We start from the raw sequence: 15,639 nt of genomic DNA on the forward strand, positions 1-15,639 counted from the left end.
TGTCTTTTTGATGAGTCGTGAACATACATATTATATATGCATATTTTATACTAGCTGTCGACCGCGTCCTCGTCTGCGTGGAATTAAAAAAATCATAATTAGTAGTCTTTGTTGTTCCAGACTATGTTCTACATCAATGACAAATTTCAACAAGATCTATGCAATTATTCAAACTTTCGTGATACATTATATTAAACTGATATAAAAACGGCTAAACACTTTTTTTTTATATCACAAGGTGGCAAACGAGCGAGCGGCCACCTGAAATCGCTGAAATAGCGAAGTGACCGTTGCCCATAGACTTACGCAATTGCATAAGCGTTGCCTACCTTTAGTCGACGGAGGAGAGGATGCACAGAAAGAAAATATTTTCTTTTTCCATGCATCCTCTCATCCGGAAAGACCTCTTTCACTTCCCATCCTTTCCTTATAAGAAATATGACGGGAAGGGAAAGAGGACTAATTTTGGCCTCCGGGACGCACACTCATCAGACGAAACGCGGAATTGCTTCCACTTCACGCCTGTCTTCTGTGTGGTCGTGGTATTTCACCGGGCGAGCCGTGCCAATGCGTGCGAAGATGTAAAAGCGGGCTCTACCACTGTTAAACACTGATGTACAGTCAGCGTCATATAGATCGTAACAGACAAGATATGCAAATATATAGGTACACCAAAAGTAATCAATTATATCGGTACAACAAAAGTCCTCAAATTAATAGATATATTCACCTTGCTCAAATACATCGGTACATACACAGCGTCAAATATATGGGTACATGCAAGGAGCCCATAAATATCGTAGCAGGCACAGCGTCATAAATAACGAAGCAGTCAAGGTGTGCAAAAATATCGTAACATTTGACAAAATCGAACTCTATCTCTATACACTTGTGATACAATTTGGAATAAACTACTTCTGTTTCATTTGTCACTTTGCATGAAACCACTGAAGTAAGGGATACATTTTTTCGGATGAAAATCTTAACTTTAACTTTCGATTCGATTAAGTTACATATAGCCTATAACACGCCTGTTACATATAGGGGTAGGCAGAGACTATGAACTTTTATTTGGCTTAGCCAAACGAATCTTCACAATAAGTGCCCAAAATAGTTTCTTCTTCTTCTTCTTCTTCTTCTTCTTCTTCTTCTTCTTCTTCTTCTTCTTCTTCTTCTTCTTCTTCTTCTTCTTCTTCTTCTTCTTCTTCTTCTTCTTCTTCTTCTTCTTCTTCTTCTTCTTCTTTCGTTGCTCTATATTTGCCTTGATCACGTACCGACACGACTTGCCGGCTCGACGGTCTCAAATCGACTGACCGAGTGATTGCCATTACTCCCTTTATATACTCTATACAACCGCCGCTATTCGTTCGACACTACTTACACTTTATTGCAGGTGACTGTAGCTATATTCTTGAAGATTCACCGAGATTAACATCGCCGAATGCTATTCTCGATCTACATACTATTTATCAACCATAGGTCGAAGACAGTCTTAAAAATGCATTTCATTATTGTTTTTGGTCGAAATCATGACAATATTTGTCTATGTCGTGTATATACTACCCTCGTAGTAACGTAATGTTTATTTTATCATTGTAATACGTCGAAATTGCTTCTTCAATAGACCCGAATTAATTTGTCGCTTGCACATGTATTTCGATGTGTCATCGTAGTGCAGTTAGACGGACTTGTATCACAAGTATATAGAGATAGAGTTCAATTTTGTCAAATGTTACGATATTTTTGCACACCTTGACTGCTTCGTTACTTATGACGCTGTGGCTGCTACGATATTTATGGGCATCTTGCATGTACTCATATATTTGACGCTGTGTATGTACCGATGTATTTGAGCAGGGTGAATGTATTTATTAATTTGAGGACTTTTGTTGTACCGATATAATTGATTACTTTCGGTGTACCTATATATTTGCATATCTTGTCTGTTACGATCTATATGACGCTGACTGTACATTCGTCCGGTGGCCACCGACTAGTTTCGTGCCCATTTCATCAGGATGAGTGCTACTGGTATTATTTCGCGGACGCGTCCCGTCGCTTGTTTAGTGCAGCTGTTCTGGAGATACCTTCTAACATACACCTAAACATTCGCATTTATAATATTATTAAGTTGTATTGTTTCAGATGAGCTGATGAACTTGAATGATACATCAGAACAAGTGCTAGCACTGGTGCCACCTGAGCTTCATAAATACCTCACTGTACATAACAAGAATATTACAGGTAAGTTATAAACGGAATAACTTAACTCTACTTAAAACACGACTGATTTGAAATCGCGCCATATATTGGTTGCCTTTTAAATTTTCTAATTAAACTTATAGAGATGGTTCAGACTTGTTATGCATGTCCTGGGTTCGAATCCCGCTATACCAATCCGCGGTTACTGTGAAGGAAAACATCGTGATGCTGCACATATCTGACAAACTCAAACATATGTGTCAAGTCTTGCACTGGACCAGCATTCACTATCACATACTCTCACTTAGGGTACACTCTGAGACGCCGTGGGCTCGCCATGATGCGTTTGAGGAACAGAGGGGTTTAGTGGGTATGCTATCCGGAAGAGAATCCCACATAAGTAACGCGAGGGGGAAGGCCTCGGGGGTGCGGAGTATGCATAAAGCATTCCCCTCTGAAAAAAAAAGGGTAGACTCTGAGACCCTCAGTAGGGATGTATAGTGAGCTGATGTTGATAATTTTAAACTAAAATTTTATGTTCCAGTTAATTCAACTGAGAAAGCAAATCCAAAGAACGTGTCAGACATCCGACGTGCTATCCACAGATATAATGAAGCTCAGACTATATACAATGAAGATATATTCGGTCCAGTCCAGAATGACACCATTATCATTGCTATTCAGGTATTTTTAAGGTTCCACCATCCACCATCTCAAAGGCCGGCAACGCATCTGCTGTTCCTCTGGTATTGATGTCCATGGGCGCCGTTGAACACTTCGGTGTTCCCGCTGCCCTCTTCTGTTATAAAGAAATACTACGCAATTTTAGATATAGGTAAATCGTTAGATTTGCCATCAAAGAATTTGTGGTACTTCTTTGTATAGGTTCTAGGACATCCTGTATAATAAAACACTATTGGGATTCAAACATTTTATTCAAGGCATGAGACTATGGTCTAGTGAATAACTTAGGGTACGCTCCGAGACCTTCAGTGGAGACGTACCACACCTGATGATGATGATTCAAGGCATGAACTTAGTCTTTGGTAATTTCCGTCTAGCCAGTATTAAATTTCTTCCAGTTAGACCAGCTAAGTTAATCTTCTTAGGCAACAAACTATCAGATACTTGGAAAGTTTTTATCTGTACTTTTTTGGTCTTCTTCACTTTTGGTGTCGTATCTTCTACCCAAATCTTCTGTTGGGACTCTGATAGACCGGTTAGAAGACGGAATTTCCTTTTCACCTGGAAGAAAATAATCTTACTAATATTATAAATGCGAATGTTTAGATGAATGTTAGAAGGTATCTACAGAACGGATTATTAACACTAGCCCGCAACTCTGTCCGAATCAAAAGAAAATTAGTAGTCTATATGTTCTTCCAGACTATGTTCTACCTCTATGACAAATTTCATCAAAATCCGTTGAACCGTTCTGGAGATACCTTCTAACAAACATCCATCCTAACATTCGCATTTATAATATTAGTACGATAGATTAAACCAGTCTTTCCCAAAGTGTGCGATAACGCCCCCTTGTGTGCGCTGCAGGTGTCAAGTTGCGGGTTATAGTAAAAGTTTCGTTTAGAATTCTCCGTTAATATACATATATAGGTCACAATAATTAATTTAATTTGAAGTTATAGTGGTTTTTATATATGTGAAAATATGAGGGCGCTAAAAAATATTTATTCTGAAAGTGGGAAGTAGACAAAATAAGTTTGGGAACCACTGGTTTAAACAATAGTTTATCAGTCAGGCGTAACATCTTTGAGGCTTAGTGTGGACTTAAAGTCGTAAAAATACTTCAAGTTGATAATCTGTCTAGACAGATTATAAAATGACGAAGTTTTTTTTATATCATAAAGTGGCAAACGAGCGAGCGGTCACCTAAAATCGCTGAAATAGCGAAGTGACCGTTACCCATAGACATACGCAATTGCATATGCGTTGCCTACCTTCAATCGACGGAGGAGAGGATGCACAGAAAGAATTTACCCTTCCCATGCATCCTCTCATCCGGAAAGTCCACTTCCACTTCCCATCCTTTCCTTATAAGAAAAAGTGTGGGAAGGGAAAGAGGACTTATTTAGGCCTCCGGGACGCACACTCATCAGACTGTAGTTGGAATTACTTCGCACTTGAGGCGTGTCTTCTGTGTGGTCGTGGTATTTCACTGAGCGAGCCGTGACAATTCGTGCGAACATGTTAAAGCGGACTCTACCACTGTTAAAACCTAGTCTAGTGAAACCGCGATTTAAACTCACCAATCTTTCTGTCGTCTTCTCACTTTTAGGTATATAATGAGGTATATATGTAATACGTCTAGGTATATGTACTCTGCCGAATTTAACTTTTGGAAAATCCGGTTTTTGATACCTAAAAAAAAAATTATAAGATGAAACTAAAAATTTACGGTTTTCGTAATTTTTCCTTTATCTGTGCTTTACGATGTTGCTTCGTGCCAAATTTCAAGATTCTAAGTTCACGGGAAGTAACCTGTAGGTTTTGATTTGCGAATGTCGAAAATTTGCGTAAATTTGCGACATAAACGGTTTTAGTTTTATTTTTTCACCTAGCGACCGCAGACTTGAGTATTTGATATAAATTTCAGCTTAATATTGACAGACGGATTGAAGGACAACAAAGTGATGCTATAAGGGTTCCGTTTTCTTATGAAGTAACCAAATTAAATCTTTTATGTATGAAATAATTAATAATAATAACATACATACCATACTAAATCCCAATGATCCAAATAAATAGGTTCCGGCATAATTATTTTCATCCAACGTAAAATGTCGCATCTGTAATATATTACTCTATGACGTATAACATTCTCTACTCTATGACGCGAGACAGAAATATAAACAAGGCAATGGTGCGATAGAGATAGAACGTCTTGGTAATAACGAATACTGACGTATAAAGACTGAGATGAACATATACAAAAGCTAGAAGTGCGACAGTGAAAGAACATGCCTTCTGTGAACATAAGAGTTAACTTTGTATGACGCGTGAGCGTGACATATGTATACAAAAGCTAGAAGCGCGAAAGAGACAAAACATGTTCTCTGTAAACGCGTCTTAACTTTGTAAATGACATGTAAGCGAGACAGATATATATAAAAGCAGGTAGTTTGACAGAGAAAAAACATGTGTTCGGTGAACTTGTTGACTTTGTAGATTACGTGTAAGCGAGACAGATGTATTACAAAATCAGGCAGTGCGACGGAGACAAAACATGTCTTCTGTGAACGTGTATATGACGTGTAAGCGAGACGGATATATACAAAAGCCGGTAGCGCGACAGAGACAACATCTTACCTCGTCCAATTCTTTCTAATACCCCAACTAGGACCAGTCCTAGATTTGAACCACGTACAATGAGTTAGTGGTTTCCTTGGTGGTAGTCCGATACTACGAGCAAATCTTATAAACTCAGTGCTGTAAAGTTGACGTACTTTCGACGTTATAATCTAGAAAATATGGTTCATTTTATATTGACACAATAATATATCAAACATCTAAGGGGCTTAAACATCTTCAAATGTAGTCTATTCTCTATTTACTAATATTATTTGTATGGATGGATGGATGGATGTTTGTTTGAAGGTATCTCCAGAACGACTGTATGGATCTCAATGAAATTTGTCATAGATGTAGAACATAGTCAGGAAGAACACATAGACTACTAATAAAGTTTTTTTTGAGTCGCGGGCCAACAACTAGAGACCTATAAGTTTGTCAGCCTTTAATCTTAGTATAATCTTTGACCATTTCTACCAAGGTTATATACTCTATGACGTCACATAATGTATGACGTTACATACTCTATGACGTTACATACTCTATGAAGTCACATAATGTATGACGTTACATACTCTATGACGGTACATACTCTATGACGTCACATAATGTATGACGTTACATACTCTATGACGTCACATAATGTATGACGTTACATACTCTATGACGTTACATACTCTATGACGTTGCATACTCTTTGGCCTTTACCCGCCAATTTATGTCTTACCTTTATGTGTTCGAAATCGCGTATATTCATAAGAGGTAATTTTGAAGGGTCTTCAAGCATTAAAAGACGGAGGCCGTTTATATCATTAACCAATATACATTCCTGGAAAGCAAAATAAACTGGTAAAAGACAGTCTAAATATAGCCTAGAAATATGGTTCTTGGAGGATAAAGTTTTTGTCTATTTCCAAAATGATTTGTAATCTTCAGATCCTACGTGTTTTCCTATCTACATATGTACATTTATCTTATGTTACGATGAATGAAAACATCGTGATGCTGCACATATCTGAGAAAGTCAAATGTGTGAAGTCTTGCACTGGACCATCATTCACTATCACATATCACTTAGGGTATTCTCTTCCCGCTGTTAGGACGTACAATGAGCTGATGATGAAAAGGACTAGGCAATTGTTCGTCTTTATTTGACATATAATGCACATGACAGCTGTCACTTAAAAGTCAAAGAGTCACTAATCTATTTTTACAACTTACTCTATACTGTGGTAAGCCTATATCTGAAATCCAGTCAGCAACATTTTCTGCAGTCCATGTGAACGCGTCAGGGAAATGTAAATCATCAACGACTTTGGCTGATAATTCGTATAATGTTAAAGGAGATTTCAAACATGGTAGTAATTTCCTGAAATAAATAAATTTAAAAAAAGATGTGTGAAAATCCGTTAGAAAAACGCGGTTAGGCGACTCGAACATATCACGTCTCCCGAAAAGTGAAAAGTTAATATTACAAGACCGATTCTCGATAGTTCACAGTTATTCGTTGCGTGGTCCGACACTATGACAACCTTTTTTAACAGTGGTAGAGCCCGCTTTAACATCTTCGCACGAATCGGCCCGGCTCGCCCGGTGAAATACCACAACCACACAGAAGACAGGCTTGAAGTGGAAGCAATTCCGCGTTTCGTCTGATGAGTGTGCGTCCCGGAGGCCAAAATTAGTCCTCTTTCCTTCCCACCCTTTTTCTTATAAGGAAAGGATGGGAAGTGGAAGTGGACTTTCCGGATGAGAGGATGCATGGAAAGGGAAAATATTTCTGTGCATCCTCTCCTCCGTCGATTAAAGGTAGGCAACGCATATGCAATTGCGTATGTCTATAGGCAACGGTCACTTCGCTATTTCTGCGATTTCAGGTGACCGCTCGCTCGTTTGCCACCTTATGATATAAAAAAAACCGTCCATTAAGTACTACATTAATCCTAATATAACATTAATTCGATACTTTATACACGTCAGTAGTCAAATTAATCTTATCTTAAATAGACTATACTTACTTGTTCTTAACATAAGGATCATTAGGGAAGCAACCACATTCAATACAAGTAGTTTTATCTGGTGTTACATAAATAGGAACTCGTTCCGGTATAACTATGGATGGTTGCCTTCGAGGTATTATTATTTTACGATTATATTTAATTTTCTGTAAAGAAAAATAATTTTTAACCTTAACCAAAGGAAAAAAATTCTGTAAGCCAAGTCCAAAAACAAACATAGTACAAGAAAAATAAGGCTTGCAAATGTTATGTCGATAACAATCTTACTAATACAAACTAGCTGTTACCCGCGACTCTTTACGCGTGGATATATAAAAACTTAATTAGTGTAACCTATGTGTTCTTTCAGACTATGTTCTATACGTATGCAAAATATAATCGAGATCCGTTCAGCTGTTCTAGAGATATATTCAAACATCCATCCATATCACATCCATCTAAACATTCGCATTTATAATATTAGTAAGATTGTTTTATAGCGTATTATTTTGTTACTCTTCTAAAAATGTTATCTTACCTGTTCGCCTTTTTGTTTTATTTCTCCCATTTTTTTAAATTTATTTACGAAATATGATAAAATGTAAAAAAAACGTGTATAAATTATAAAATATGCAATATAAAACATAAAAATTGTAAATGACATTGACAGTTTGTCATCGCGATGACTTTTTTTACTTTTTTAATTTTTATTTTATAATGGTTGTTGCAATATTCTGCCAAATTTATTTTTTAATTTACAAGATTAATTTTTTTAGTATAATAGCTATCGCCCGTGAGTCTGTTCGCGCGGAATTAAAAAAAACCATACTTAGTAGTCTATGTGTTCATCCAGACTATATTCTATATGTATGACAAATTTCATCTAGATCCATTCAGCCGTTCTGGAGACAAACATCCATCCATCTAAACATTCGTATTTATAATATTAGTAAGATGCGAATGTTTAGATGGATGTTTGTTAGAAGATATCTCCAGAACTACTGCATGGATCTAGATGAAATTCGTCATACATATAGAACAAAGTCTGGAAGAACACATAGACTACTATTTTTTTTAATTCAACGCGGACAGAATCGCGGGTGACATCAAGTTTTTAATATTAGTAAGATCGTGAACCTTGTCTTGTGGTTGTCTCTGAACGAGATCTGAAGACATACATTTTTTTTTAAATTAATTTAATATTACTTTCCAGGTCCACACTAGACTTACGTATCTACGTCACTTGATCGTGTCTTTGGCTCAAGCGAGAGACATCGATAAAACTTTATTAGTTTTTTCTCACGACTACTATGATGAAGAAATTAACTCTTTAGTAAGAAGTATAGATTTTACTAAGGTAAGTAATATTTAAAATAATAATTAGTAGTTTTTTTGTTTATGTTATAAGGTGGCAAACGAGCAGTCATCTGAAATCGCTGAAATAGCGAAGTGACCGTTGCCCATAGACATACGCAATTGCACGCGAAGCCTACCTTTAATCAAAGGAGGAGAGGATGCACAGAAAGAAAATATCTTACCTTCCCAAGCATTCTTTCATTCGGAAAGTCCACTTCCACTTCCCATCCTTTCCTTGAGAAAAAGTGTGGGAAGGGAAAGAGGACTAAATTAAGCCTCCGGGACGTACACTCATCAGACGAAACTGTGTGGTCGTGGTATTTCACTGAGCGAGGCCAATTCGTGCGAAGATGTTAAAGCGGGCTCTACCACTGTAAACTGTGTTCTTCCAGACTATGTTCTATGTATGACAAATTTCAGCGAGATCTATACATTCGTTCTGGGAGATACCTTCTAACAAACATACATCTAAACATTTGGGTCCTTGGCTTAGGAGTTAAGTACTTGACTTGTAATTAGATCCTGGGTTCAAATCCAATGTACCAATGTTTTTACATATTAACATTTATCGTATGTTGTTACGGTGAAGGAAAACATCGTGATGCTGCACATATCTGAGAAAGTCAAATGTGTGAAGTCTTGCACTGGACCAGCATTCACTATCATATAATCTCACTTAGGGTAGACTCTGACCCTCAGTGGGGATGTATTAAGAACTATTTTTTTTTTTTTTTCAGGTCATGCAAATTTTTTATCCATTTTCCATACAAACTCATCCAAATGAGTTTCCAGGAGTCGACCCCAACGACTGTCCGAGAGACGTACGACTCGAACAGTAAGTAAAAAAACTACATTTCCACTGGCACATAGAAATTTTCGTTATTAAATTTAGTGGAATAACAGTTTAATATTAAAAAAATAACAAGAGAAATATTGTGATTTGAAAATGGAAGTGTATTTTATTATTTCATTGGAAAATCGTCTTTATTATTTTAGTAAATAAAGTTTAAATCCAATGAATCAATTTTAAGGAAACATTTGAAACGAAAATCAACTCTATTTAAATTAAGATAAAGAAGAAATTCAATTAAATTTGGTTTTGACAAATTTTTTTCCGTTAATATTTCTGTCGATCGCCAATTTGAAATTCAAATAGTACCAACATTTTAAAATTATTGTAAGCGATAATCACCTTTATCACTATCCAAATAGAGTTCAAATTGGAATATCAATTTGCCAAATCTAAATCGTAGTAAAAATGTCAATCAATAATGACCTTTATTCAAAGGGCGATAAAGTTGAAATGCAACAACGCCCACCATCCCGATCTCCACGGACACTATCGCGAGGCGAAGTACACACAGACCAAACATCATTGGTGGTGGAAAGCGAATAGAATATTCAACCAGCTGCAGTGTACTGCTGGGCATACAGGTAACCAGTATTTCTTGAACTACATTGTAAAATTAAATATACTAGATAGGAGGTCTTTTTATATTAGAGATAACCACCAGTGTTACTTGTGCTGTGTTACGAAAGATACATTATGGGGTAATGGTTCTTCTTAAACTGGTTTTATTAACTAATATATGTTGGTCTATAATATTGTAGAAAATGTATCAAATAAGAGTTCTTTTTAAGCTGGTTAAGAGTTTGATTTACAAGTGTAACTTGAACTGTAATACCATAGTAAATATATGGCATGGCGGTTCAACTTAGACTGGATATATTTTTAATGTGTCCAGTAAAAATTGGACTACGTTAGTAAAGGATTTGTAATAAACGATGGTTCTCCTAATATCAGGATTTTTTTTAAAACTGTCTGATATAACCAGTATACATAGGTCTGCGTGATTAAGAATTTTGTACTATATGACAGGTCAACTTATACTGGTTTTCAGGTATGGTGGTCTTTTTGGAAGAAGACCACTATGTGGCTGAAGATTTCATACATATGCTGCATCTCCTGAGGAGTACAGCTGATAGAAGCTGTCCACATTGTGAGATGTTGTGTCTCGGAACATATTTGAAAACTTACCAGTATCATACTAATGGAGATAAGGTAATGTACTCTATTTTGTATGGATTAAGGTCTAATTTTAAACAATCTAAATATGTATTTGAAATATTTTAATATGAAAGTTTGGGTAATATATACTCTATTGAGTACGAAATAAAGTTTAATTTTAAACGGCAACATAACCAATAAAATTTTATTATTTTTAAATTATTAATTCCGCTTTTAATTTATTAAAAAAATCATCATTCAAATAATAAATCGATTTTTCAATATATTTTTTTTATTTGCTATAAAGAAAAATGCACTTTATTCCTTTAAGAATAAAGTTGATATTTAAATTTAAATACTAACCTAACAAAATAGAATTTAAATTTCGAATCAATATTCATATTATATTTACGGATAAGGGAAAATACACTCTATTGGATTAAACATAAAGACGAAATTACATTTAACAATATAATTTCTATAGTATTTAGGTAAGGGAACGTAACCATACTACGTGACCCGTTTAGGAGGGGGGAGCGGAGTCTTTAAAATACTACGGTCAGTCACAGGAGCGGGGGGGGGGGGGGTCAGATCTTAGTCACGTAGTCGTTACATGTTTTTTTTTCATAATACATAATTCACTAGTAATTTAAGTATGCATGCAGTCTTATGCTATAAAGATGAGTATGAGCCAAATTATTTCGTTTATTTTTTTTAATACCCAGAGGGGAATTTTTATTTAATTTTTCTGGTGACCCTTGTGACCACCCCTATCATCCCCCTTCCTATGTAATCTTTTGGGACATCCTGTATATGTATATTAACGGAGAATTGTAAAGGAAACTTTTACTATAACCCGCAACTTGAGACCTGCAGCGCACACAAGGGGGCGTTATCGCACACTTTGGGAAAGACTGCACTCCACAAATATGAAGATATTCCTGCATTTTTTTTATTACCTACCTTAGTAACATGGATATAATTTTAAAAAAATGGCACTAAAACATTCGTAATTTAAGCACAAAAAATAAATTAATTTGATTTATCAATCTTGTTATACACCATTATCGTTTTATTGAACATTTTTGACGAGCGAGAAACCTCTATAAGCGAGAAAAACGTCGAAGTCCTTCGACTTTCGTTGGACAATTTTTTTTATTACTACCAAATATTGGTTATTTTACGAAGTTTTTTATTGTTTTTTTTTTTTAATATAAATGGTATAGCGGAAGCAACTTAGCCTGAGTTACATCCAGCAAGTGAGAGCGGCGAATGAGGAAAGAAGACGCAAGATGCAAGACACTCAGTGGAATTACCAAGTTTATCCATATCTCTACTCCAGCAACCAAAAGGTGCTTAATACTGGCAACACTATGTACAGGAACGTATTTACTAGCGCCCTGGGCGCCCTGGGCGAGATTACTATTAGCGCCAAGGGCGAGATTGCTAACACCGCCCTGAGCGAGATTGCTAATAACGCCCGCTTTTAATACAATGCATTTAAGAGTTTTAACAATTATAAGCTTAATCTTATAATCTAATTTTAGTTTTCTTTTTGGCATGGGGTAGTAGATTTGATGGTGGAGGGGACACATAGGAAGGGAAAAGATTCTTTATATGAGTTCCGCCGTCGATTAAATGTATACAACACGACTAAAATTGGGAAACTGTAAGAAATGTGAGACTGTAATTAGCAGACTTGGGACGCTTTATGTCCTACTGTTAAAAATTAATTTGAAATATTTGCATTTAAAATTAATTTATAAATTTTTGTTTCAAATATTAATATATTTGGGGAATTTTATTTTTAATGATTACAACCCTACGGTATGTCAATAACATTGACATTACGTAGTGTTGATATTATCAATAAATAAAATAACACAATTTATTTTCAAAAATGGAATACGTTCAACTGTCAATTTTTTAAAAAATAAAAAAGCGGACTAATTAATCGAACGAACACTTTTTGTCTCTGTTCTATTCAAAGATAATGAAAGAGAAAGCATCTTTACGTCAATAGAGTGCCTGTACGTGGTGTTGCTATTAAAATTATGTTTATCCAATTTAATTATGAAAAATAGCAATAAAGCTAGTAATTTAGTGAGCTCTTTTAAAATTTCTTGTATATAAAATAATCTTTATGTAATGCCTGGTTTTATATCCCAGAATAGTACATTAACGCTGGAATGTATATGCTGGTTCTAGTTATTGTTTTATGCCAGTGATTTGCTACTGTCTTACTGTACTGGAATGTTAATCAGCTATATGTGACTGAATTGAAAGATATAAAACATAAGCGTTTGATATAAGTTTGACGATTTTCGTAACGTCATTAACGTGCGTGATGTAAATATTTAACAAGTTGTTTTTTTTTTAATCCAGGCAGTGTAGCGTATTTAAGTTAAAAGCAAAATATAGTAAGAAATATGTTTCAATTTGTATTTAATAAACGCTAGTGATCTATATTATCAATTATTTAAAATTTCATAATTTCTTATTTCTGATATAAAAATAAGTACCTGGATGACTGGAGGTTTGCTCGGTATTTTTTTTACTTGTGTTTTTTGGAAATTATATTTAAGTAGGAATTACTAATAAAATGATGAAATATGAATATTATTTTTCGATGTTACCGATAGAAAAAGTTAAGTTTATGTTTAAGTTGATTATCGATAAAACACGAATAAAATGACATTTTCTAAAAATGATTCCTAACTAGATTTATCGCCCCCGAAACCCGCCTATATACTAAATTTTATGAAAATCGTTGGAGCCGATTCCGAGATTCCAATTATATATATAAATATATACAAGAATTGCTCATTTAAAGATATAAGATAAGATAATATATCTTCAATTCAGTCACAAAACTGACGCCGAAATATATCACAATGTAACATTTGACATCTGTCAAGTTGACGTCTTTAGTGATGTGAAATAAGAAGGTAAATAACCGGTATTTCTTTTTTTAATTTTAAGCCAATTTTACGTTTTACTTAAGTTTTTTTTTTATAGATTTATGTTATATTGTGATTTATTGGTGCTTTATTCGAGATTTTATTATAAAATCTATATAATCTGTATCGCTATTGAAGGGGCTGTATACTTATAAGCTTCGCATGTATTATTAAAATCTATATCTTTGTAGAAAAGCTAGATTTGTAATCATCAATGATTTAATCTTTATATATATAATTCTTCTGTGAGTGTGTATGTCACTGAACTTCTCTCAAACGATTGGACCGATTTTGATGAAATTTATTGTGTGTGTTCAAGGGGATCTGGGAATGGTTTAGATTCACAATTTTCATCAAATATTAACTTCATATTATATCAAATTAAAGACATGTAGACAGGACGTCTGTCGGGTCCGCTAGTTAGTATTATATAAGTCAAAGATACTGCTAGATTTTCATACAATTTTCACGTTTAATCGTGTTTTTTTTTGACATTGAATGACAGAAATGCATACCAGTATAATGAATTTAGTTACCAAAATCGGGAAAATTTAAATGTATTATAATTTAAATAAATTAAATTTGTTAAATTTCTATATATTTTTAGACATTTATTAATTACAAATAAAGTCAAGTGTCAGATGTAGTGAGGGGATATAGACGTTGACATTTTAGTAAGGCTAGTGTTGCGTCATACTAGCACATCGGATTTTCTTCCTAACAATATCATCATCAGCTCACTATACGTCCCCACCGAGGGGCTCCGAGTCTACCCTAAGTTAAGGGTGATTAGGCCATAGTCAACCACGCTGGCCAAGTGCGGGTTGGTTGACAATATCAAATAGCATAAAATGTGGATTGTAAAATCATATTAAAGCATGTATACAAAGTGTTACAAACAAAAACTTACTAATATTACTATTTTTACATATGTCAAAAAATTAAATTTATTTAGGAAAAAATCTAAGACATTTTTTTTTATATTTTAATCTGAAAAAAAAAACTCTGAAGTATTTTTTTGTCTGTGGCACATTTTATAATCTATGGCTGGCATGTGGTGGCGGTATAAGCATGGCATGCATGAGTTTTTATGATTTGTAAATTAGAAGGATTTTTGTAATATTTAACTGGCAACATTTAACCTACCAGTTGGTAGATTTTAGTAGGAAGATGTGTAATGTTTTAATAGTATATATAATTAAGTAGAAATACATAAAAGTTACTGATTTTATTATAATATAGATAGTAAATTAAATTTTAATTAGTCTTTAACTTTCTTTAAATTGTAGATCTAAAAAAAAATGAACAAGTAAAAACTAAACAATGTACCTAAATATTTTGTTTGTCGTAAATAAATTTAAATAAAAAAATATTTAAGCCAAAACAAAACATTTATAATAAATAATATTGCATGTACGTTTTATTCTTAAACTAAAAAGCATTATTTGCTTCGCGCGCTTACCTGTCAAAAGTGACATTCAAATGTTGCCATAATAGAAATTCTCCCTAATTTCAGGTAGAAATTACCCCATGGCACTCGAGTATGCATAACATGGGGATGGTATTTAATAGAACCGTATGGAACAATATAATGGAATTGCAAGAACAGTTTTGTGCTTACGATGATTACAACTGGGATTATTCCTTGCTACATTTGTCCCAGAATCGACCTAAGAGAGATAAGTTCAAAGTGATTCTGTGTAAAGGACCTCGTGTCTTTCATATTGGAGAATGGTAAGACTATTTGCAATATTACTACACTTACAAACGTCCATTTCTTTGTATAGATTTCTACATTTTCCTGCTT

The 15,639-nt window shown here is 34.5% G+C and overlaps 2 protein-coding genes across 4 annotated transcripts in view; one reads left to right on the plus strand and one right to left on the minus strand.

The window, feature by feature from the left end:
- Mgat2 (alpha-1,6-mannosyl-glycoprotein 2-beta-N-acetylglucosaminyltransferase) overlaps positions 1-15,639 on the plus strand; it is a 43,769-nt gene that overhangs the window by 26,800 nt on the left and 1,330 nt on the right. For 2 of the 3 annotated variants that reach the window (XM_013307936.1, XM_013307935.1), the window contains exons 3-10: positions 2,146-2,244; positions 2,747-2,886; positions 8,722-8,865; positions 9,602-9,699; positions 10,153-10,298; positions 10,766-10,926; positions 12,099-12,224; positions 15,349-15,566. In XM_013307936.1, the coding sequence (XP_013163390.1) occupies positions 2,146-2,244; positions 2,747-2,886; positions 8,722-8,865; positions 9,602-9,699; positions 10,153-10,298; positions 10,766-10,926; positions 12,099-12,224; positions 15,349-15,566 (1,132 nt within the window). The remainder of the gene's footprint in view (positions 1-2,145; positions 2,245-2,746; positions 2,887-8,721; positions 8,866-9,601; positions 9,700-10,152; positions 10,299-10,765; positions 10,927-12,098; positions 12,225-15,348; positions 15,567-15,639) is intronic. The other variant, XM_013307937.1, reaches the window with a different exon arrangement.
- On the minus strand, positions 3,101-8,084 carry LOC106114664 (uncharacterized). Its single transcript, XM_013307941.1, has 8 exons — positions 8,047-8,084; positions 7,530-7,675; positions 6,733-6,880; positions 6,239-6,340; positions 5,530-5,681; positions 4,938-5,009; positions 4,470-4,581; positions 3,101-3,447 (listed from the first exon to the last, which is right to left on the minus strand). The coding sequence occupies exons 1-8, from the start codon at positions 8,074-8,076 to the stop codon at positions 3,226-3,228; spliced, it is 984 nt and encodes a 327-aa protein (XP_013163395.1). The 5' UTR covers positions 8,077-8,084; the 3' UTR covers positions 3,101-3,225.

Source organism: Papilio xuthus, unplaced genomic scaffold (assembly GCF_000836235.2).
Source record: "Papilio xuthus unplaced genomic scaffold, Pxut_1.1 DF828037.1, whole genome shotgun sequence".
NCBI lineage: Eukaryota > Metazoa > Arthropoda > Insecta > Lepidoptera > Papilionidae > Papilio > Papilio xuthus.

Coding starts and splice junctions, on each gene's coding strand:
- LOC106114664 (XM_013307941.1), bottom strand. CDS start 8,076: ATGGGAGAAATAAAACAAAAAGGCGAACAG. Junction 6,881..7,529: donor GATCCTTATGTTAAGAACAA/GTAAGTATAGTC, acceptor TATTTATTTCAG/GAAATTACTACCATGTTTGA. Junction 3,448..4,469: donor AGAAGACGACAGAAAGATTG/GTGAGTTTAAAT, acceptor ATTTTCTTCCAG/GTGAAAAGGAAATTCCGTCT.